Consider the following 19180-nt stretch of genomic DNA (forward strand, 5'->3'; position numbering starts at 1 on the left):
CGATGTATGTTTTACTTACATGTTTGATTTTTAACTTATTTTAAAATTAATAGGCTTACGATATCTCTAACATTAATAATTTATTTTGTATATGTTGTAAATAACTGATATTTTCCTCCCTGGATGACGTGTTAGCATGTGCATAATCTGTTGGTAAATAACATAGTATTATTGTTGTTACTATTCATTATGATACCACAAATGGGATCAGAGGGAGGAGAGATAAATTGATTATGGGTTGTGAGAGAGGAGGAAACTACAAAAAGAAGAATTATTCTGATGGAAGTTATAGTATGAAAGTTAAATGTCCATTTATGTTGAGATCTGTGCCAAGTGGTAGCAGTTTGAAGGTTAAGGTTAGGTGTGGGTTTCACAATCATATACTAGTTAAGGACTTATATGGCCATGGCGTATTAGGTCGTTTAAAAGAGAATGAAAGACAGTTTGTGAATGACATGATCAAATACAATATGGTTCCCAGATACATAATAGCTGCTTTGAAATATAGAGATCCAAAAAACTTAACGAGCGTTATCCAGGTGTATATTGCAAGATATACATACAAGACGAACAAGAGAGGTTCGTTGACTAAAATGCAACATCTACTGAATCTTATTCGTGTAGAAACATGGACGATTCAAATATTGTTGTTGATATTTTTTGGATGCATCCTGATTCAGTGAAATTGTTGATTATGTTTCATTTGGTGTTGATTTTTGATTGTACATACAAAACAAACAGGTACTGCATGCTCAAATTGCTTCTATTTTCATTTATTTGATTCTAGCTTGGAAGCTGTTGATTATTTATTGTATATACAAAACAAACAGGTACCTGCTACCGCTACTTGACATTGTTGGTGTTACATCCACAAAGTTGACGTTTTCGGTTGGATTTTCCTACATGGAACATAAAAGGAAGAGAAACTTCACGTGGGCACTAGACAAGTTGAAAACTTTATTCGCTTTTGAGTGTTGTGTTTTCAAACTCAAATTATATATTGTGTCTGCTCTATATTTCAAAAAATGCTAGTATTAAGTGTAAGGAGTGTGTCAAATCACATATGCATGAGCATGTTGTGGGTCTATGAGATGTTGTGAACACCATGTTGAATTTGCAATTAGGTTCAATCAGAGTATCATTTAAAAAAAGTATTACCAACATTGAGCATCAATATAACACTCCATTTTACTCCAGATTGCATGACTTCGCTTCAGGACAGTGTATGCAACACGTTAGAAAGGAGCTAAAATGGGTAAAAATTTGTTGATTGTGACAAAGATACATATGGTTGCTTCATTAGAACAACACATCGGTTACCTTGTGCATGTGAACTTACAGGTCTTCAAATACAAGGTGAGCCTATTCTGTTAGAATCGATTCATGTGTTTTGGAAGAAATTATACATTGGAGAGAATGAGGTCACTCAAGAAGATAGTGAAACACAATTGGATTTAGAAGAATAGTGTGAAGAGTTAAAGAGGTATTTCAGTACTTGGATATAGTAGGCCAGAGGGTGATAAAGAAAAAATTTCGGGAACTAACACATCCATCCACAACTTTCATGTGTCCACCACCAGTGAAGAACAAGCCAAATAAGGGAAATAAAAAGAGTAAAAAGGGTCAAGAGATATGCATTGTGATCCTTCGTAGTAGGAGTGTGTTGAGGGCTCGCAGGGAAGTCAGACTACGATAAGCACCTAAACAACCAACTAAAAGTCAACCGTATAGTCAATCTTACAAATATCTTGTCTCAGTTTCCTGTTTTCTTACATTAGTACATTGATGAAATTATTGATGTGGATAAATATGGAAATTGCGGTTTATGTGCTATTGTAGCTTTACTTGGATGGGGAAAAGAGGCTTGGCTTTTGGTTAGAATGTAGTTAGATACTGATGTTTATCAACACCATCAAATGTATTTCAATGTGTTCTATGACACGGTACCGGAAGTTAGGAGTGTGTTGTGGGTAGTTAGCTTGGGTGTGCAGGGTCGTTAGAAGTGGATAACGATTTCAGATATGGGTTACCCTATTGCTTCTAGATACAATGTCATATTGGTCTCGTTGTCTAGGAACCTTAACATCACGTTCTTCCCATTAGTGATAGCTCCATGCAGCTTCGAGTAGACACAAAATTATTGCAGTTGGTTTTGTTGACAAGGTGTAGCGGGGAAAATCTGAGATCGAAGCCATTAATTGACTTGACTCAATATTTCATTTGAAATCGCCACCGCGCTTTATTGTTTCCAAAGGAAAAGGGAAAAGAACGTAAAACCCAAAGTTAAAAAAAAAAGAAAGAGATCTCAGGTATGGGTGTTGATTATACAAGGGGAAGGTTTTAAGCACCCCTCATACCTGTGGTATTCCACAGGAACCTTTTTGAAAATCTGTGTCGTGTGTGCTAAAAAAAGGGGTTTGTTTTATTTTTAAAATAAGCTCGGCAAAGCATTAAGCTTTGTGCCTACATACCTCTTCGGTGCAATGGAGAAGCCAGAGCTAATGTAGTTCTGCTTAAAAGGGAAAAACGTTTAAAAAAACGAATAAGCACTTTATCGTCGTCGGAGAGAAATACCCAGCCATTGATCTTGATCATGAGAACAAATGGCTTCTTTGCATCACAAATGAAAGAAGTGCTCCAACTCGGATTAAAATCAACGAGTATGCCACTAGCTCTCTCACGTGGAAAAGATTCCATTATATCAATTAATCTCAAAATCGTGGGGTATCGCAACTCACTACAACAATTAATCGTGTCTAAACTTTTTGAAGAAAAGCCACTAAGGGCAAAAGATATTTTTAAAGAAAGATATAAAAAAGGTTTTACAAACATAAGAAGATTTTTGAAAAAGGGAGAAGATTTTGAAAATCTAAGAAGGGGAGGAGATGAAGAGGTTAACTTAGTGCATAAAAATAAAAGCTAAGGAAAGAAACGGTCTAACCGAAATAAGAAGCCAACACTTGACATTAAGAGTCAAGATAGATTTCCCATCCTTTGGAATATCAATACTAAACCAACACATCACTTGGGGATCCAGAGGAACTTATTATCTTAGCACCACTTTGCATTAAGCACATTAAAATTCTGACGAAAATCGGGCACAGTAACGGCTGTTTTCGGGTAAAATCCTTATATCAATGCCTTGGAATTAACCATCAAGGACTTTCAAGGAAATACCTGCATACACAAACAGACAACAATCCAATGCCAGACAGACAGAACAACAACAGAGTAACAATGTCATAAGGGTCCAGAGGTACTAAGTCCATAAGTCCGAATCTCCAAAATGCTCGGGATAGTAACCAATAGTCCGAAAGAGAGCCTTATGTGTTTTTTAGATTTTTGTTGTTTATTAGTGTTTTAGCATAAAAATAAAGTATGGTCCAAGTGGACAAAAAGAAAATAGCGGAAACATAAACAATACGTCCAAATGGACAAAAAGAAAATAGCGGAATATAAACGTCTAAATGGACAAAGAGAAAATGGCAGAAACATAAACATGATGAAATGATAAAATAAAGCAATAAAGCGAGAAATGTAAAGAGCAATATAATAAAATGTGGAAATTAAAGTCAATTGTTAGATGTTAAAGATAACCATCTTGAAACTTGTCAAGTATGTTATCAAAGCTAGTAATGAAGATCGATGGTGAGTGAAGGATGTTCTCGGATTTAAATTCAATGGAAATTTATCAGAAGCTTGATAAAATCATAGCAACTACACGATAAACTTCCATAAGTCTTAAATCAACCGCATACAATTCTCTTCCATGTTTGATCTTTTTTATTCGGGACGCGAAATATTGCGCTATGTTAAGCAGATCGCCAAGTGATTTATATAGAAATCACCCTACAACGAGGCCGGTCAAAACTTTATGTGCTAATGCATGCGAGAGAAGCGATATGTAGATCACTCTCCGAAAGCAATACCGCACGAAAAGAAAATAGGTAACGATATAGTCTTTACCAAGAATCCATAAGAATTCTCAAGGTATTAAGACACTCATCGATCAAAAGAAAAAAGAGAAGAAGAAGAATAAAATGCATAAAATAAATCAACTCACACTATCATTAATATCATTCATCTAATATTATGGATTTGGTCATTTCAAACCTATCAACATCCTAGATCCAATGATGTTAATGAAGTGGAGGAAGAAGGAAGCCAAAACAAGCAAAAAAAAAGCAAAAAACACATTCTGTCCCAGGGGAAATCGATTTACCTCAGGAGGAAATCGATTTACTGAGTGCAGGTTTTCAAATCTGGCGCAAAAAACAGAGTGGAAATTGATTTCCCTCTGGAGGAAATCGATTTCCTGCGCACAGTTTAAAAAAAACAGCATTATAAACTATGAAACTTGATTTAAACAAACATACAAACACCTTATGATCACATATCAATTGGAGCACGAAATTTCCATCAATTCACCGTCAAATAGGACCAATGTAGCATCAAAGATGCATCAAACACAAGCACAAAAGAATCACATTATGATAGATGAAAAAGTATGAAGAAAATTACCAAATCTTGAACAAAACTTAGATCTACTCAAGAATCACCAACACAAATCTTGATCTCTCAACAATTGAAGAAAACAGAGTGAAATGGATGGTGGTTTAGCTCAAAATTTGTGAGGTTCAAGATGTAACTCACAAACTTTATGAAAGAAAAAGAGCTTTGGTGAATTTGGTAGGGATGAAGAGAGAAATTGCAAGGGTTTTGTTGGCTTTCCAAGCTTGTGAAATGAGAGAGTAGAGACCTCTATTTATAGGATTGGAGCAAGAGTAGTGGCAATTTGGTCTTTTAGCATTTGGTAATTAACTTGTGTTTAATTGGTGTTTAAATGGTAAAATGAGGTTAAAAAAGGTTAATGAAGGTAATTAATTGGATTTTTGATCAAAGAAAATTGGTGCCAAAATGATGTCATGCTTCCCTCCTTATTTTTTTGAATTTCTCCCTAGGGAAATCGATTTCCCTCATGGGTAAATCGATTTCCATAGTGAAATTTTCAAAAATCCATTTTCTTGCACTGCTTTGATTTTTGCCCGATCTTTTACCTGTAAAATATGAACAAAAGAGACAAAATACATATTTTTGGATTTTGGTTAGTATAAAACAAATAAAAAGCTAAAAGTGCTTGATGATTCCCCTCAGAGATGATCACAGTATCAAAGATAGAACTTCACAATAGTGCTCTTGATTGATGATTAAAATGCAATCAATGTATGATCTTAGGGTCAAAAATTGGGGTATGACACAAGGGTCATTGGGTTCAGGTGAAGTTGAAACTCAATTGTTTGTTTTCTCCCATCAGTGACTAATGGAGACCGAACTGTATCAAAACCATGAGAATCAGCATATGCGAGACGTATTAGGCATTGAGAAAAAGTTAGGAAGTCAACATAATTTGTTTTGTATTGATATTGTAGAATTTTTTGTATTATATGTATATATTTTATCGGGTAAAGTTTGTTAAAAATATCAAAAACTTCTGATTTTTCTAAAACTCACAATGGTTACCGGATTTTTCAAAATTCTCAAAAAATTTGGTATGTATGGAATTTTTCAAAATATCTAGTACTTATTATAAGTTATCGGATTTTTCTAAAAGAACTAGTATTTCAAAAATCAAAAATATATGCACCGGATTTTTCAAATAACCAATATTCCGTCCACAATTTTGCATATTTCCATGATTTTTTATCGACAATTTCGTAAATGTACGATATTTCATCAATTATTTGTGAAACAGTCGATATTTTTTTAAAAAAATCTAGTATTTTCATCCAAATGGAAAAATTTGCAAAAAATCCGATACAATAATGAAAATTTTGGTAACACCATTTACGGCCAAAATAACCGAACTTTTTCAGTAATGGCATAACTGCAATAGCAGCTTTTATGTGAAAGTGCCAATTCAGTATGGGATGGCAGGATAAAATCTCCTGAAATTTCATGAGATTAAAATCATCTATATATCTTTATGTTTATGAAGTGTTTACATTTTGGCTTTATTTTAAACGAGATTTTTTATATTGCATTCTTTGGATTTACCTTGTCACATACCCCAGAGTAACTTTTGCTTTAGGTATTATTTCACTAAACTAATCTTTTTTTAAAAGACACTGAATTTGAATCTTAAGTAGACACTTATTATATATGAGATTATTTTTCCTGCTATTTGTTAACATTCGTGTAACGTGTTCAATGTTTTTTTCTATTTTCCTGCTATTAGTTGAAAAAATTTAAAGTATATTCCGAGTAAAATCTCATTTTGTTATTTTAATTAATAAGAACCAACATATATGTTACAGATTATTGCTTTACAGAAGTTTGACATGGCAAACAAATGCAAAGCTTTATGCAAAGGAGAAAATATCTCACAATGTGCAAAGCAAAGAATCACTAATCTATACCTTTTTCTTTTCACATCTTATAATGAAATAAATCAAGGGACTCAAAATATGCATTCCAAGGATATATATTTAATCAATAAGTTCTGTGTGGCAAATTGCATTCATACACAGTTGGAGCTCCATATAACAGTGATAACAAAGTGCTGTGCAGTACATACAAACCACTGAAAACAATATGAACTAAAGTGAGGCAGGTGAATACAGCAGAAACACTTATGAACAACATGATGCAGCCCTAGATCCTTCGGCGGGTCTATCAACAAGAACCATCCCTGCTGGATTTTGAGCTGGCTGAGCCCTTGGTAATCTCTTGGCTGTTAACACAAGCAATTGTAAGTTACGAAATGTAATCAAAGTTCAGAAGTTTATCAAAAAAAAAAAAGCTGTTTAAAAGCATGGTATGAATATGATCTTAAATGTAAGGTTAATTTGTATGTTTTCTAGAACAGGAGCTTTAACAGAAATCAGCAATATAGAAAGAGTAATAACTGAATAAATATCATTTGACACGCCACAAACATAAAGCGGAAGCCTGCTGCAAGGCACAGAAGAAAAACAATACAACAATGTTGTAATGAAATTTAATAAGGATGCAAGGGAAAATATTTGGCAACATTAAAGAGACCAAAAGGGTACATATAGTGGACCGGAGACAATTTTCATGAACAATGTGTCTCACGAGAAAGTTCAGACAACTGTGACATGGCCTATAACCAATTAGAAAAGAATTTATGAATTATGAGAAGGCTCAGACAACTGTGCCATGAACTATAGCTGATTAAAGAAGATTTTATAATTTAACTTTGCCCGGTAATGAATACCATAGCAGTGTCTCGGATGTAAAGTGGAGACAGATATTTTCTAAATGAGAAATACTAGCGACACACTCTTTTCACACTCTCTCTAACACTCATTTTTTTATTGGTTGAAACATGTGTGGGTCCTACCACTTTATGTGGGATCCATTTCCAAAGTGAGGGACCCACACATGTTTCAACCAATAAAAAAGTGAGTGTTGAAGAGAATGTTGAAAAGAGTGTTGCTAGCACTTCTCTTTCTAAATTCCCTTAGGCTATGTTTGGGAGTTTGGAGGGGAGGGGAAGGCTTCCAAAAACAAAATTTTAAAAAAATGTAGTATTAGAGTAGCATAGTGGTGTGTGTTATGGACTGCCACCTGTCCTTTAGTGGTGTGTGTTATGGACTGCCACCTGTCCTTTGTATCTTCTTATCACCTGCTATTGCAGGTCACCTGTTACTAGTATAAGTAACAGGTGCCTCTCTCTATCATTGTATCAAAAACTCATCATAACAGAATAATAACTAATTCAGTTACAGCACCATGAAGTGCTTCTCTCTCTTCACTTTCTCTCTTTCTAACATGGTATCAGATTAAGCCTTCGATCCATCGTTCCTCTTGCTCCGATGTCGCAACCTTCCTCTCCGGAGCGATCGGCATCTCGTACGACGGCGGCGTCACCGCTTCCAGTCGTTGACGATTCGGATCGTCTTCATTTTTCGCTTAAGATTTCGCAGAAGTTAGACGAAAAGAATTTTCATCTCTGGCGCCAACAGATTGAACCGTATATCAATGCTCACGGTCTCACGGAGTTTGTTGTGTGTTCGCGAATTCCGTTGCAGTTTGTTGATGATGAAGCGCGTGCGAACGGCACCGTCAACCTTGAGTACACGCGCTGGCTACAGAAGGATCAGATGTTGCTATCGTGGTTGCAATCGACGCTTTCCAGTGAGATCCTCTCGCGTGTTCTTGGTTGCACGCACGCTCACGAACTTTGGGATCGTCTTTTCAGTTACTTTCAGAAGCAAACACGCGCGAAAGCTCGTCAACTACGTGTTGAACTCCGTGCGATTTCGCTTGATACTCTGTCAGTTCAGGAGTATTTACTCAAGATTCGTACCACTGTAGATGCTCTGGCTTCCATTGGAGATCCTATACCTGCTTCTCATCACATTGATGTGATTCTTGAAGGTCTTCCTTCAGATTTTTCACCTGTGGTTTCTGTGATTGAGAGCAAGTTTGGTGTCATGGATCTTGATGAAGTTGAGATCCTGCTTCTTGCACATGAATTGCGTTTAAACAAGTTCAAGAAGACTGCACCTCCAGATTTGGTTTCTCTCAACCTTACACACACTGCCTCTCCAACCACCAAACCTGATGAGAGCACTCCTGCGTCTTCTGAGGCTTCTACACAGGTGTCTACTCAGCATACTGAATCTGAAACTCAGTTCAATCGTGGTGGTCGTGCCTTCAGAGGAGGACGTACTGGTAGAGGCAGAGGAGGCAGATTTGGTTCATCTATGGTTCAGTGTCAAGTTTGCTCCAAAACTGGACACACGGCTCTGAATTGTTGGCACAGGTTCAATCAACAATTTCAACCTACCTATGGTGCTCAGTACAATCAGGCATGGACGGCTTCTCCTATGCCTATGGTTGCTCAAGGTGCAAATGTTTGGTCCAGACCTACTGCTCCTTATAGGCCTGCTCAAGCTGCTCCTGCACCTGGTGCCTATGTTGTTCAGGCTGTACCTAGTGCCTATATTGCTCAGACTGCACCTGCAGCCAATGCTACCACTGCCTAGTATCCTGATTCTGGTGCCTCCTACCATGTAACGAATGACTCCAGGAACTTACAACAAGCTGCACCTTATGAGGGACATGATCAGATTCTAATTGGTAACGGTCAAGGTCTGGATATACTTTCCACTGGCTCTAGTGTTTTTCAGTCTCCATCCAAGGCTCATACAACTCTCACTCTTAATAAACTGTTGCTCATTCCCTCTATTACTAAGAATCTAATTAGTGTTAGTCAGTTTTGTCGTGATAATTCTGTCTATTTCTTATTCAATTCTAACTCATGTCTTGTCAAATCCCAGGCCTCACATGAAGTGCTGCTAGAAGGTTCAGTAGGCTCTGATGGTCTCTATGTCTTTCCTCCTCTTAATCTGGCTGGCTCCAGCTCTGTGGCTTCTTCCAGTTCAAGTGCTTCTTCCTTTGTTCCTAGTTTAAACTCTGCTATTGCAGCTCCTTCTAGTCTTAAGTCTGGAGCTATGTCTCCCAATGTAACTAGTTTTAATACTTCAAATAAGTGGCACTTAAGGTTAGGGCATCCTAATCAGCAGACACTTAAACTTGTTCTTCAAAATTGTAACATTCCATTCAATAATAAAGAGTATTTTTCTTTCTGTACAGCTTGTTGTATGGGAAAGTCTCACAGACTTCCCTCTTCACCTTCACACACTGTCTACACTAAACCTCTAGAGTTGATATATGGTGATCTTTGGGGTCCCTCTCCCAATGTGTCCACTCTTGGGTTTAGGTACTATATGTCCTTTGTAGATGCTTACTCCAAGTTTACTTGGATTTATTTTCTCAAGAACAAGTCAGAAGCCTTGTCTATTTTTCAGCAGTTTAAGGTCATGGCTGAGCTGCAACTTAATACCTCTATTAAGGCTTTCCAATCTGACTGGGGGGGTGAATTTAGGCCCTTTAATAAGCTGTTATCTGAACTTGGTATTGTCCACAGAGTTGCCTGTCCTCATACCCATCACCAGAATGGTGTTATTGAGAGAAAACATAGGCATATAGTGGACACAGGGCTGACATTACTTAGTCAGGCATCCCTTCCCCTTATCTATTGGGATTTTGCCTTTTCTACTGCTGTTTACTTGATTAATAGGCTGCCTTCTGCTTCTGTCCAATCTCAGATTCCTTACTCCTTGCTGTTTGGAGTCACTCCTGATTATCATTTTCTTAGGGTGTTTGGTTGTGCTTGCTTCCCATTACTTAGACCTTACTCCACACACAAATTCAACTTTAGGTCTCAAGAGTGTCTTTTTTTAGGGTATTCCACCTCTCATAGAGGTTATAGGTGTCTCTCCCCTTGTGGCAAACTGTACATTTCAAAAGATGTCCTGTTCAATGAGACTAGGTTTCCTTATTTAGATCTGTTTGCCTCCACCAAACCTAAACTCAATTCAAATGCTTCTTCCTCCCTCTCTCTCTCTCTCCTTTACCCATGTTCTCAGTCTCCACTAACCCTACTACTACTGAGCCAAATTCATCTTCAGCAGCTTCCATACTTCCTCATTCTTCCAGTTCAGTACCTCTGAACATCAATAGTTCTGCTCAGTCTACTAATTCTTCTCACTCTGAGCACTCTCAAAGTGTCACTAATTCTCCTTCTCAAAGTTCTTCTAGTGGTTCTTCTCAAAATGTCTCTAGTGGTTCATCCAGTCACTCTGTTCCCAGCATTGCTTCCAGTGCAGCTAATTCTGCTGAGTCTGCTAGTATTATCCCTAATAAGGCTGTCCCTGTAGATGTTGTCCCTGTCAATCATCACTCCATGACTACCAGGGCCAAAGCTGGTTTCAGGCAGCCTAGACTTGAACCTAGAATCTTACTTACAGTTGCTGAGCCTAAGTCTGTCAAACAAGCTCTTGCTAATCCTAAGTGGCTGGCTGCTATGCAAGCAGAATTTAATGCTCTGTTACATAACAAAACTTGGACCCTTGTTCCTCTGCCACCTAACAGGCAGGCCATTGGAAGTAAATGGGTATTCAGGGTTAAGGAGAATCCTGATGGGTCTGTGAATAAGTATAAGGCCAGGCTGGTTGCCAAGGGTTTTCACCAAAGAGAAGGCTTTGACTTCAATGAGACATTCTCTCCTGTGGTGAAACCTATTACCATCAGGATCATACTCTCCATTGCTCTCTCCTACAATTGGTCAATTCAGCAACTAGATGTCAATAATGCCTTCCTGAATGGCTTACTTGATGAAGAGGTTTACATGGTGCAACCTCAAGGCTTTGAGCAGTCTGATTCCTCCCTTGTTTGCAAGCTGAACAAGGCTATTTATGGTCTCAAACAAGCTCCCAGACAATGGTTTGAGAGGCTGCAAACAGCTCTGATCCAGCTCCATTTTCAACCAAGTAAATGTGATCCTTCCCTTTTCACTTACTTTGAAGATGGTCATACTGTTTATATCCTAGTCTATGTTGATGATATTATCATCACTGGCAGCTCTAGTTCTCTACTGCAGAATATTATTACTAAGCTTAATGTTGCCTTTTCCCTAAAACACTTGGGTGATTTGGATTATTTCCTTGGTATTCAAGTTACTAAGGTTGCTCCTCAGGCTCTGCTGCTTACACAGTCCAAGTATATCAAAGATCTACTGCATAGAACTAATATGCTGGACTGCACACCTGTCACTACCCCTATGCAATCTACATGCAAGCTCACCAAGGTTGGCTCTCCTCCTCTCAGTGACCCTTACATGTATAGGTCAGTGGTTGGTGCCCTACAGTATGCTACTCTGACTAGGCCAGACATTGCCTATGCAGTTAACAAAGTTTGTCAGTTTATGGCTCTGCCTCTTGAAACACATTGGGTAGCTGTCAAAAGGATCTTAAGGTACCTAAAAGGCACAATTTCTCATGGGCTGCACATCTCTGCCTTACCCTTATCCACTGCACCTTCCATTAGACTTTTTTGTGATGCTGACTGGGCATCTGACCCAGATGATAGGAGAAGTACATCTGGGGCTGCTATCTACTTTGGGCCTAACTTGGTATCTTGGTGGTCTAAAAAGCAACATGTGGTGGCTAGGTCCAGCACTGAATCTGAATTTAGAAGCATGGCTCATGCTGCAGCTGATGTCCTGTGGATTCAAACTCTCCTTAAAGAGTTGTTCATTAACTGCCAAACTCCTCAAATTCTGTGTGACAATCAGTCTGCCGTGTTACTTGCTCATAATCCTGTTATGCACACCAAGACCAAGCATATGGAGATTGATCTCTTCTTTGTAAGGGAGAAGGTTCTCACCAAACAACTGCAAGTTCTTCACATTCCTGGGACTGATCAGTGGGCAGATGTGCTTACAAAACCCCTGGCTTCTACTGCTTTTCTGTCTCTTAGGCACAAACTCAGGGTTGTAACCTCCCCATGAGTTTGTGGGGGGGGGTATTAGAGTAGCATAGTGGTGTGTGTTATGGACTGCCACCTGTCCTTTAGTGGTGTGTGTTATGGACTGCCACCTGTCCTTTGTATCTTCTTATCACCTGCTATTGCAGGTCACCTGTTACTAGTATAAGTAACAGGTGCCTCTCTCTATCATTGTATCAAAAACTCATCATAACAGAATAATAACTAATTCAGTTACAGCACCATGAAGTGCTTCTCTCTCTTCACTTTCTCTCTTTCTAACATGTAGGAAAATATTTGACATTTTTTGAAAAAATGAATTTGTTTAGAATGATAAAAGAGTTATTATCATTACTAAATTTTTTATTTTCAAAATAGTATAACAACCTAAAAGATATTTGAAAAATTTATGTAAGCCCTTCAAAACCCTCCAAAATCCTCCTTCAATACAATTTTTGAGTTCCCCCATTTTATGGGGTTTTTGGTATTATGAATAAACTCAAACCCTCCAAAACCCTCCTACCCAAAATCTTTTTATCTTTTTTACCCAATTCCTCCTATTTTCCAAAGCCCTCCCCTCCCTTTCCCTCCAAACTCCCAAACATAGAATTCTAAGGGGTAATGTTCTCCTTAACAAAGAATTCTAAGGTATTCAATCAAAAATAAAATAAGAACCTAATTTGGGAGTCTAAAGTATATATAATAGGAATTGACTCACCAATTTCATAAAATACATCATTAACATTGGCTGCAGATTTGGCAGAGGTCTCCATGAAAAACAGACCATTTTCCTCTGCATATATACGTGCTTCCTGCAATACCAATGAATCAAAATGAGAATTCAGTAGGTCCAGGATATGCAATTATTGATCATAGGATCTTGATTCTACAAATTATGAAAGTACCAAACATGCTGCTATACATTATAGCATCTATTGTGTCAAAATTGAAGTTTTATGATAGTAGAAAATTAGCAAGGTGGTTTGTACAACTCCTACAGGACAAAATCAGTATCACTGTAGAACCAATATGCACTACCATTAAGAATAGTTATTTTAGGAAGATTGAAGCTTTGAATTCTACCCCCACATTTTTGTGTTAGAAAGATTACATCCCTCTCAAACACTTTTCAAAAGGAATGGAATTGTTAATCAATTAGTGAAATTTGACAATGGAGACAATGCATGTTAAGCCTGAGATTAATTTCTTTGCCAAAAATCATGCGTACATATCAATTAGTGAAATCGTTATTTAGAACCAGTATGTAAAAAATGTGGCATTGCTCTTATTTCTATACTTTGCACACACCATACAAAAATATTGTTAAGAGATTGTAATTCTTGATTACTAAAATGGCAAAAAGAAATGTTGGAGAACAATAAGACTTACTTCGGCTGTCACTTTTCTTTTGTCTTCCAAGTCAGATTTGTTGCCAGTAAGAGCCATTACCATGTTCGGATTACCTGCAACAACACGTAATTATAGCACTATTTGACAATCTAGTTATGCAATTAGTAAAGCTATCATAAACCCTGTATTATTACTAGAGAGAGTAAAATCAAAAGTAGTCCATGTTTGATGTGTGATACATCAGCAAAAACTCTCTAATCAAACTCTTAATTTTTCAACACGAGCATTAGTACATATTCTAAGCTGATCAAGAATGTACATCACTGATAGCTGAGTTCTTGTAGTGACATGTATGGTAAATAAATAACTAGACATTTATTCAAATAATTTAATATCATAGGTGAGTAGCTGCACTCAAAATTTTCATGCACATAATCACTCACTCAGGTATCATTATATGTGCAATTCATTCATATCTGTTAGTCCAAAATTGATAGCTAATAAAACATAATAAATAACATAAAGAACATTGAGTTGACAGATGCAGCAAAAATGCTTAACAAATAGGCAGCATCCAGAAGTTTGCAAATGGTTGTAAACATAGCTTAATCTCCTTGTCCAATACACCAATTCTATTCTTTCCGCGGAAAAAAACAAGAACAAAAAAGTTCCCAAACCAACAAGTTAATACCTTGCTTTTGAAGCTCTTGAACCCACTTTTTAGCTCGTGTAAATGAATCCTAACAATAGAAGATAGAAATAATCATTGATAAAGAAAATATATGTTTAAAAATCTAAAATGTTAAAGGAAGAATACTAGCCCCAGCCCAACCACAGAACAAAAGAAATAGCCCATCAGCATATTTGATCTCTTCCACATTTATGAAATACTAATAGGAATTCAAACAATGTTGTTGATCCATTATACATACAGTACTCAATTTTCAAAATTTTCCACGAACTATAGTTTGACAATCAGCATATTAACTCACAATCTACAAATACATTGTCAAATTTCACAGGATCATGGATAAGGTATGTCAGAAATGAAACCATCCATGACCCTGCCTCTTCAATATGGTAACAAATCATCCTTAACTAAGTGGTCAGGAGTTTAATCCCTGCCTCTTCCCCTCATGTCGAGTATTGTTGATAAAATACACAAACAAGAAAGAAACAGCGGCATTTACTTATCTACAAGTAAAAAACGATAGGATCCAAATAAAGTTATCATACTGAGCTAGTGATGTCATAGACAATGATAGCAGCAGCAGCGCCTCTGTAATACATGGGAGCCAAGCTATGGTATCTCTCTTGTCCCGCTGTGTCCCAAATCTCGAATTTCACCGTCGCGTCATTTACCGCCAATGTCTGCGAAAAGAATGCCGCTCCTATTGTTGATTCCTGAACCACAAAAAAACCATATAAACTCAGCAAAATCATCTACATGTTTCCACAAAAAATAACAGTGATCCCAAATCAGAACCCATAACCACTCACACATTCACATAACCAGTGTACAACAGTAATTGAAAATCGAATAATATAATTGAAAATAACCTGAAATTCAAGAAATTGGCCCTTGACAAACCGCAATACGAGGCTGGATTTACCGGCACCCATATCTCCAAGAAGAACCTAATGAAAAAAATACAGTTAGAAGGGTATAATCGGAATTATAAAAAAAAGGATAGATAGAAACAGAGGAAATACCAATTTTGCATTGAGATTGTTGTGTCCGATCGTAGCCATGGGAAGAAAATTGGATCGATCGGAAGCGAAGAGAGAAACGAGAACACAAAAGAAGAAAGATCAGAGCTTCGAATTTGAAATTTGAAACTTTCAAATTGAAAAGGATGGAATCGATGAGATGAGACAGAGAGAGAAGAGTCTCTGTCTGAATTGTATTGCTTTTCGATTACGGTGAGTTTCGTCGCTATAGCTTATAGCGTCTGCGTTTAAACGCTTTCGTTTTGTTTGTTTTGGTGTCGTTTTTGTCTCTTCTCTTGTTTTACTTTTTCTCTTTTATTTTTGTTATTGATGGCTTGTTTGTTACTAACACTCACAAACAAATTTGATGCGTAACTTTTTTTCCACTTTGTTTGTTAGGCATGTACATATGCATTGAGTGTTCTTATCTATGTCTCCTCTTATTGGGTAGATATGATGGTTCTTTTCTTTTTTCCTTCTTTTTACTCTTTTTTCTCTTTTCTTTGATTCTAGATGTGATCCTAATATGTCACATTTAAAAAAAAATTGATAATTAAATATGAAAATTTCTTTAGCCACCTCCCTATGGGGTCACCCCCAGCGAAAAACTCAAATTACCCCTGCTTCGGAAATAAACTTCCGAAGCATTTTTTTTTTAAAAAAATTTCCACAATTCGGAAGTGCATCTCCGAAAACACCTCATGGGGGGTGTTTTCGGAAATTAACTTCCGAAAACACCTTTGTTCAGATTTTGGGGGGTTTCGGAAATGAACTTCCGAATTATGCAGAAACTGTGTTTTTTTTATGTTTTTCTTAACAGTCTCGTATTTTTAATTAAAGGAAACCGAGAAATAAAATAAGCGACATATAAACAGAAAAAACTAATATGATAAAAAAAAGTAATATATACAAGCCGATACAAATCCAAATAAAAATAGTGTGCTAAAGATACAATCCGAAAACAAAAAAAAAATAAACCCGACCACTACTAGGTGTGCCTAACCCTCTCTCCCTGGGACCTCCTCTGCCGCCTGTATGTCGCCGCACGGCCCGCATCAGTGACGATCATCTCCATCACGGCGACTGCCTCTGGACCACCCTGATGAACGACACCTCGATCCAACGCGTCCCGCCCAAGCATCTCTATCCGTTGGCAGATCGGCATGAGATCAATGGCGTGGTCATCCTCGGCCTGCTGGTTCTCCAGGATCTCCTCGTGTGCTGGCCTAGGAGCGCCGGGAACGTCGGGTCTCAGCAGAGGATGTGACACCCGGTAGAACCATGTGACGTATCCCTCCACACTGTGCCAGTCCTGTGTGACCCGAGTGCGACGGTACTCCTGCGGTACCACATGATGCTGCCAGTCCTCCCATATGGTAGTGAGCTGCATTCGGGTCAGTGTGTCGGGAGCAGCCTCAAAGGGTGACCTGAGTATCTATTGCACGAATCCGAACTGACGCATGCACCGCTCAGGAAGATACCGGACCATGATGCCGGTCCCGCATGCCAACCAACCTGAATATAAAGCAATGTCGTCAAAGGGGACAACCTGAGCGTAGTCGCTGAACGGCCTCCAGGTGACGTCGTCGTGCATCGTGCGGTCCAGGTATCCACAGTATGGTCCCACCGCATTGTTCCCCCTCTGGAGAACGTATCTGGCGGCCCTGGGCATGGCGTCAACATACACAGGATCGATGTGGAAGTCGTGGATGCGGGAGAAGTAGGAGATGATCCAGCTCTGAAACAGAAACACGATAATGTATTATAAATAAATACGAAACATAAATAAATACGAAACAATTAAAATGAAACGTACCGTAAGTAGTGTGCAGAATCCGACCAACTGCCTCGTCCTCCAGTTGGAGGCCTCATTCAGCTTCTGGTAGAGGTATGCCAGAGTAGCTGCCCCCCAGTTCCACTGGTGAACGGTATCCAGGTCCATGAAGTAGCGGAGGTAGGTCACGTCGACGTACCTTGCACTCTTGTCCACAAAGCATGCAGCGCCTACCACATGCATGTACCAGCACCGGAGAGCGCAGCCGCGGTGATACTGTGTGAATAGATCGTCACCCGCCTCCTCGGCATCGGCCGCCGCGTCCAGGTGGTGCTCGAAATAGCGACTCAGTGTGGTGTACCGGATATGAGGCCCATTTGTCGTGATGCACTCGAAGTCAGCAACTTCGGGCTCCATGCCCAAATAGAGCGCCATCCACTGACTGGCCTCGACCCTCTGGATCCGGGAGTGGGTCAACAGCGGCCCCCTGATGGGCAGGTGGAGAAGACACTGCACATCATGCAAGGTGATCGTCATCTCCCCAACCGGCAAGTGGAAAGAAGACGTCTCCTTGTACCAGCGCTCCACAAATGCCCCCTGCATGTCGTGGCTGATGGTGGTGTACCCCGTCATGCAGAGCCCGATAAGCCCTGAACCTCGCACCGCGTCGTTAAACCACTCAGTTGCTGGTTTAAACAGACTGAAAATCTTCCGGGCGTGGTTCACCATTTTCAAAGGATCTCTCTCCTGTTACAAAAAAACAAATAAAAGCATATGTTAAATAGACCGTTAAGAAAATATCGAATAAACGTCTAAATTATAAAAACGGTTAAATTAAAAAAAATACCTCTCCCTCCCAGATACGCCGAGCGACGTGATCGCGGTAGCTAATCAGTACGGAAGTGTCAAAGGGCCCTCCCGGGTAGCTGTCCTCCTGCTCATCCTCCTCCCCGGGTGGAGGGTCAACATCCGGTACCCCCTCCGGCTCGTGGTATGGCACTGCCACCTCCTCCTCCTGCTCCTCCTCCTCCTCCTCCTCTCGCTGGCAGGAAGAAGATACCCGAGCCAGCCGACTCCTAGATCCAGATGAAGAGGTACCCTCTCCCACGTCCACGGGAACTCGCACACGTCGTCCCCGGCCCTGCCCCCGTCCCTGTGTCGACGCCATCTGCGTCGCCGCTCGCTCGTGTCTAGCCGACGCAGTCTGGGTCTCTCTACCCTGTCTGATGCGTGCTGGTTGGTTGCCTGACATGTTCCTGTAAACAATTGAAATCGATTAATATGCGAGACAAAAGAAAAAACTAAAAATTCGGAAGTTCATTTCCGAAACTGGGATGCAGGTGTTTTCGGAAATGAACTTCCGAAACACCCCTGCGCAGAACTTCTCTGCAACCTCCAATGGCAGACCCCAAAATCAAACTTCAAACCTATGTCTACACATTCTAAACATCCTAAATATCAGTACCAACCTAACCTAATACATTTTTTGCTATTTGTAAACACCCTAATATGAATTTTAATCATAGATCTAAAACTCAAAATGCTTACCGATTGAAGAGATTGGAGTGCTTTTTAATGTAGTATAGGAAGCTTATTGGAGCCTTTGATGTAGCCTTGGAAGTGTTTGCACAAAATTTCTCCTTTGGTTGTGTTTGATGTTGAATTAGGGTAAATGAATGGGGGAGGGGAGTGTTTTGCTAAATCTGCAAAACGCGCAGTATTTCGGAAATGAACTTCCGAAATGCTGTTTTCGGAAATGAACTTCCGAAATAAGACAATTTTTTCAAAAAAAAGGCGCTTTCGGAGATGCATCTCCGAAAACACCTTTTTCTTGCATTTCGAAAATGCATTTCCGAAGTCAGGGGTAGTTTGGATTTTTCACTAGAGGTGAACTAGAAGGTTGGGAGATGGCCAAAGAAATTTCCTTAAATACCCCTTATATATATATATATATATATATATATATATATATATATATATATATATATA

The 19180-nt window shown here is 38.9% G+C and overlaps 2 protein-coding genes across 2 annotated transcripts; one reads left to right on the forward strand and one right to left on the reverse strand.

Moving 5' to 3' along the window:
- The first annotated feature begins 233 nt into the window (after nt 1-233).
- LOC131658444 (uncharacterized) lies at nt 234-1886 on the forward strand. The gene is made up of 4 exons (XM_058927736.1): nt 234-579; nt 681-741; nt 831-978; nt 1779-1886. The coding sequence occupies exons 1-4, from the start codon at nt 234-236 to the stop codon at nt 1884-1886; spliced, it is 663 nt and encodes a 220-aa protein (XP_058783719.1).
- A 4579-nt stretch (nt 1887-6465) lies between these two features.
- LOC131662100 (ras-related protein RHN1) lies at nt 6466-15731 on the reverse strand. Its single transcript, XM_058931793.1, has 7 exons — nt 15421-15731; nt 15268-15345; nt 14944-15111; nt 14399-14447; nt 13747-13820; nt 13076-13169; nt 6466-6730 (listed from the first exon to the last, which is right to left on the reverse strand). The coding sequence occupies exons 1-7, from the start codon at nt 15457-15459 to the stop codon at nt 6630-6632; spliced, it is 603 nt and encodes a 200-aa protein (XP_058787776.1). The 5' UTR covers nt 15460-15731; the 3' UTR covers nt 6466-6629.
- Nucleotides 15732-19180: the final 3449 nt, after the last annotated feature.

Source organism: Vicia villosa, linkage group LG3 (genome assembly GCF_029867415.1).
Source record: "Vicia villosa cultivar HV-30 ecotype Madison, WI linkage group LG3, Vvil1.0, whole genome shotgun sequence".
NCBI lineage: Eukaryota > Viridiplantae > Streptophyta > Magnoliopsida > Fabales > Fabaceae > Vicia > Vicia villosa.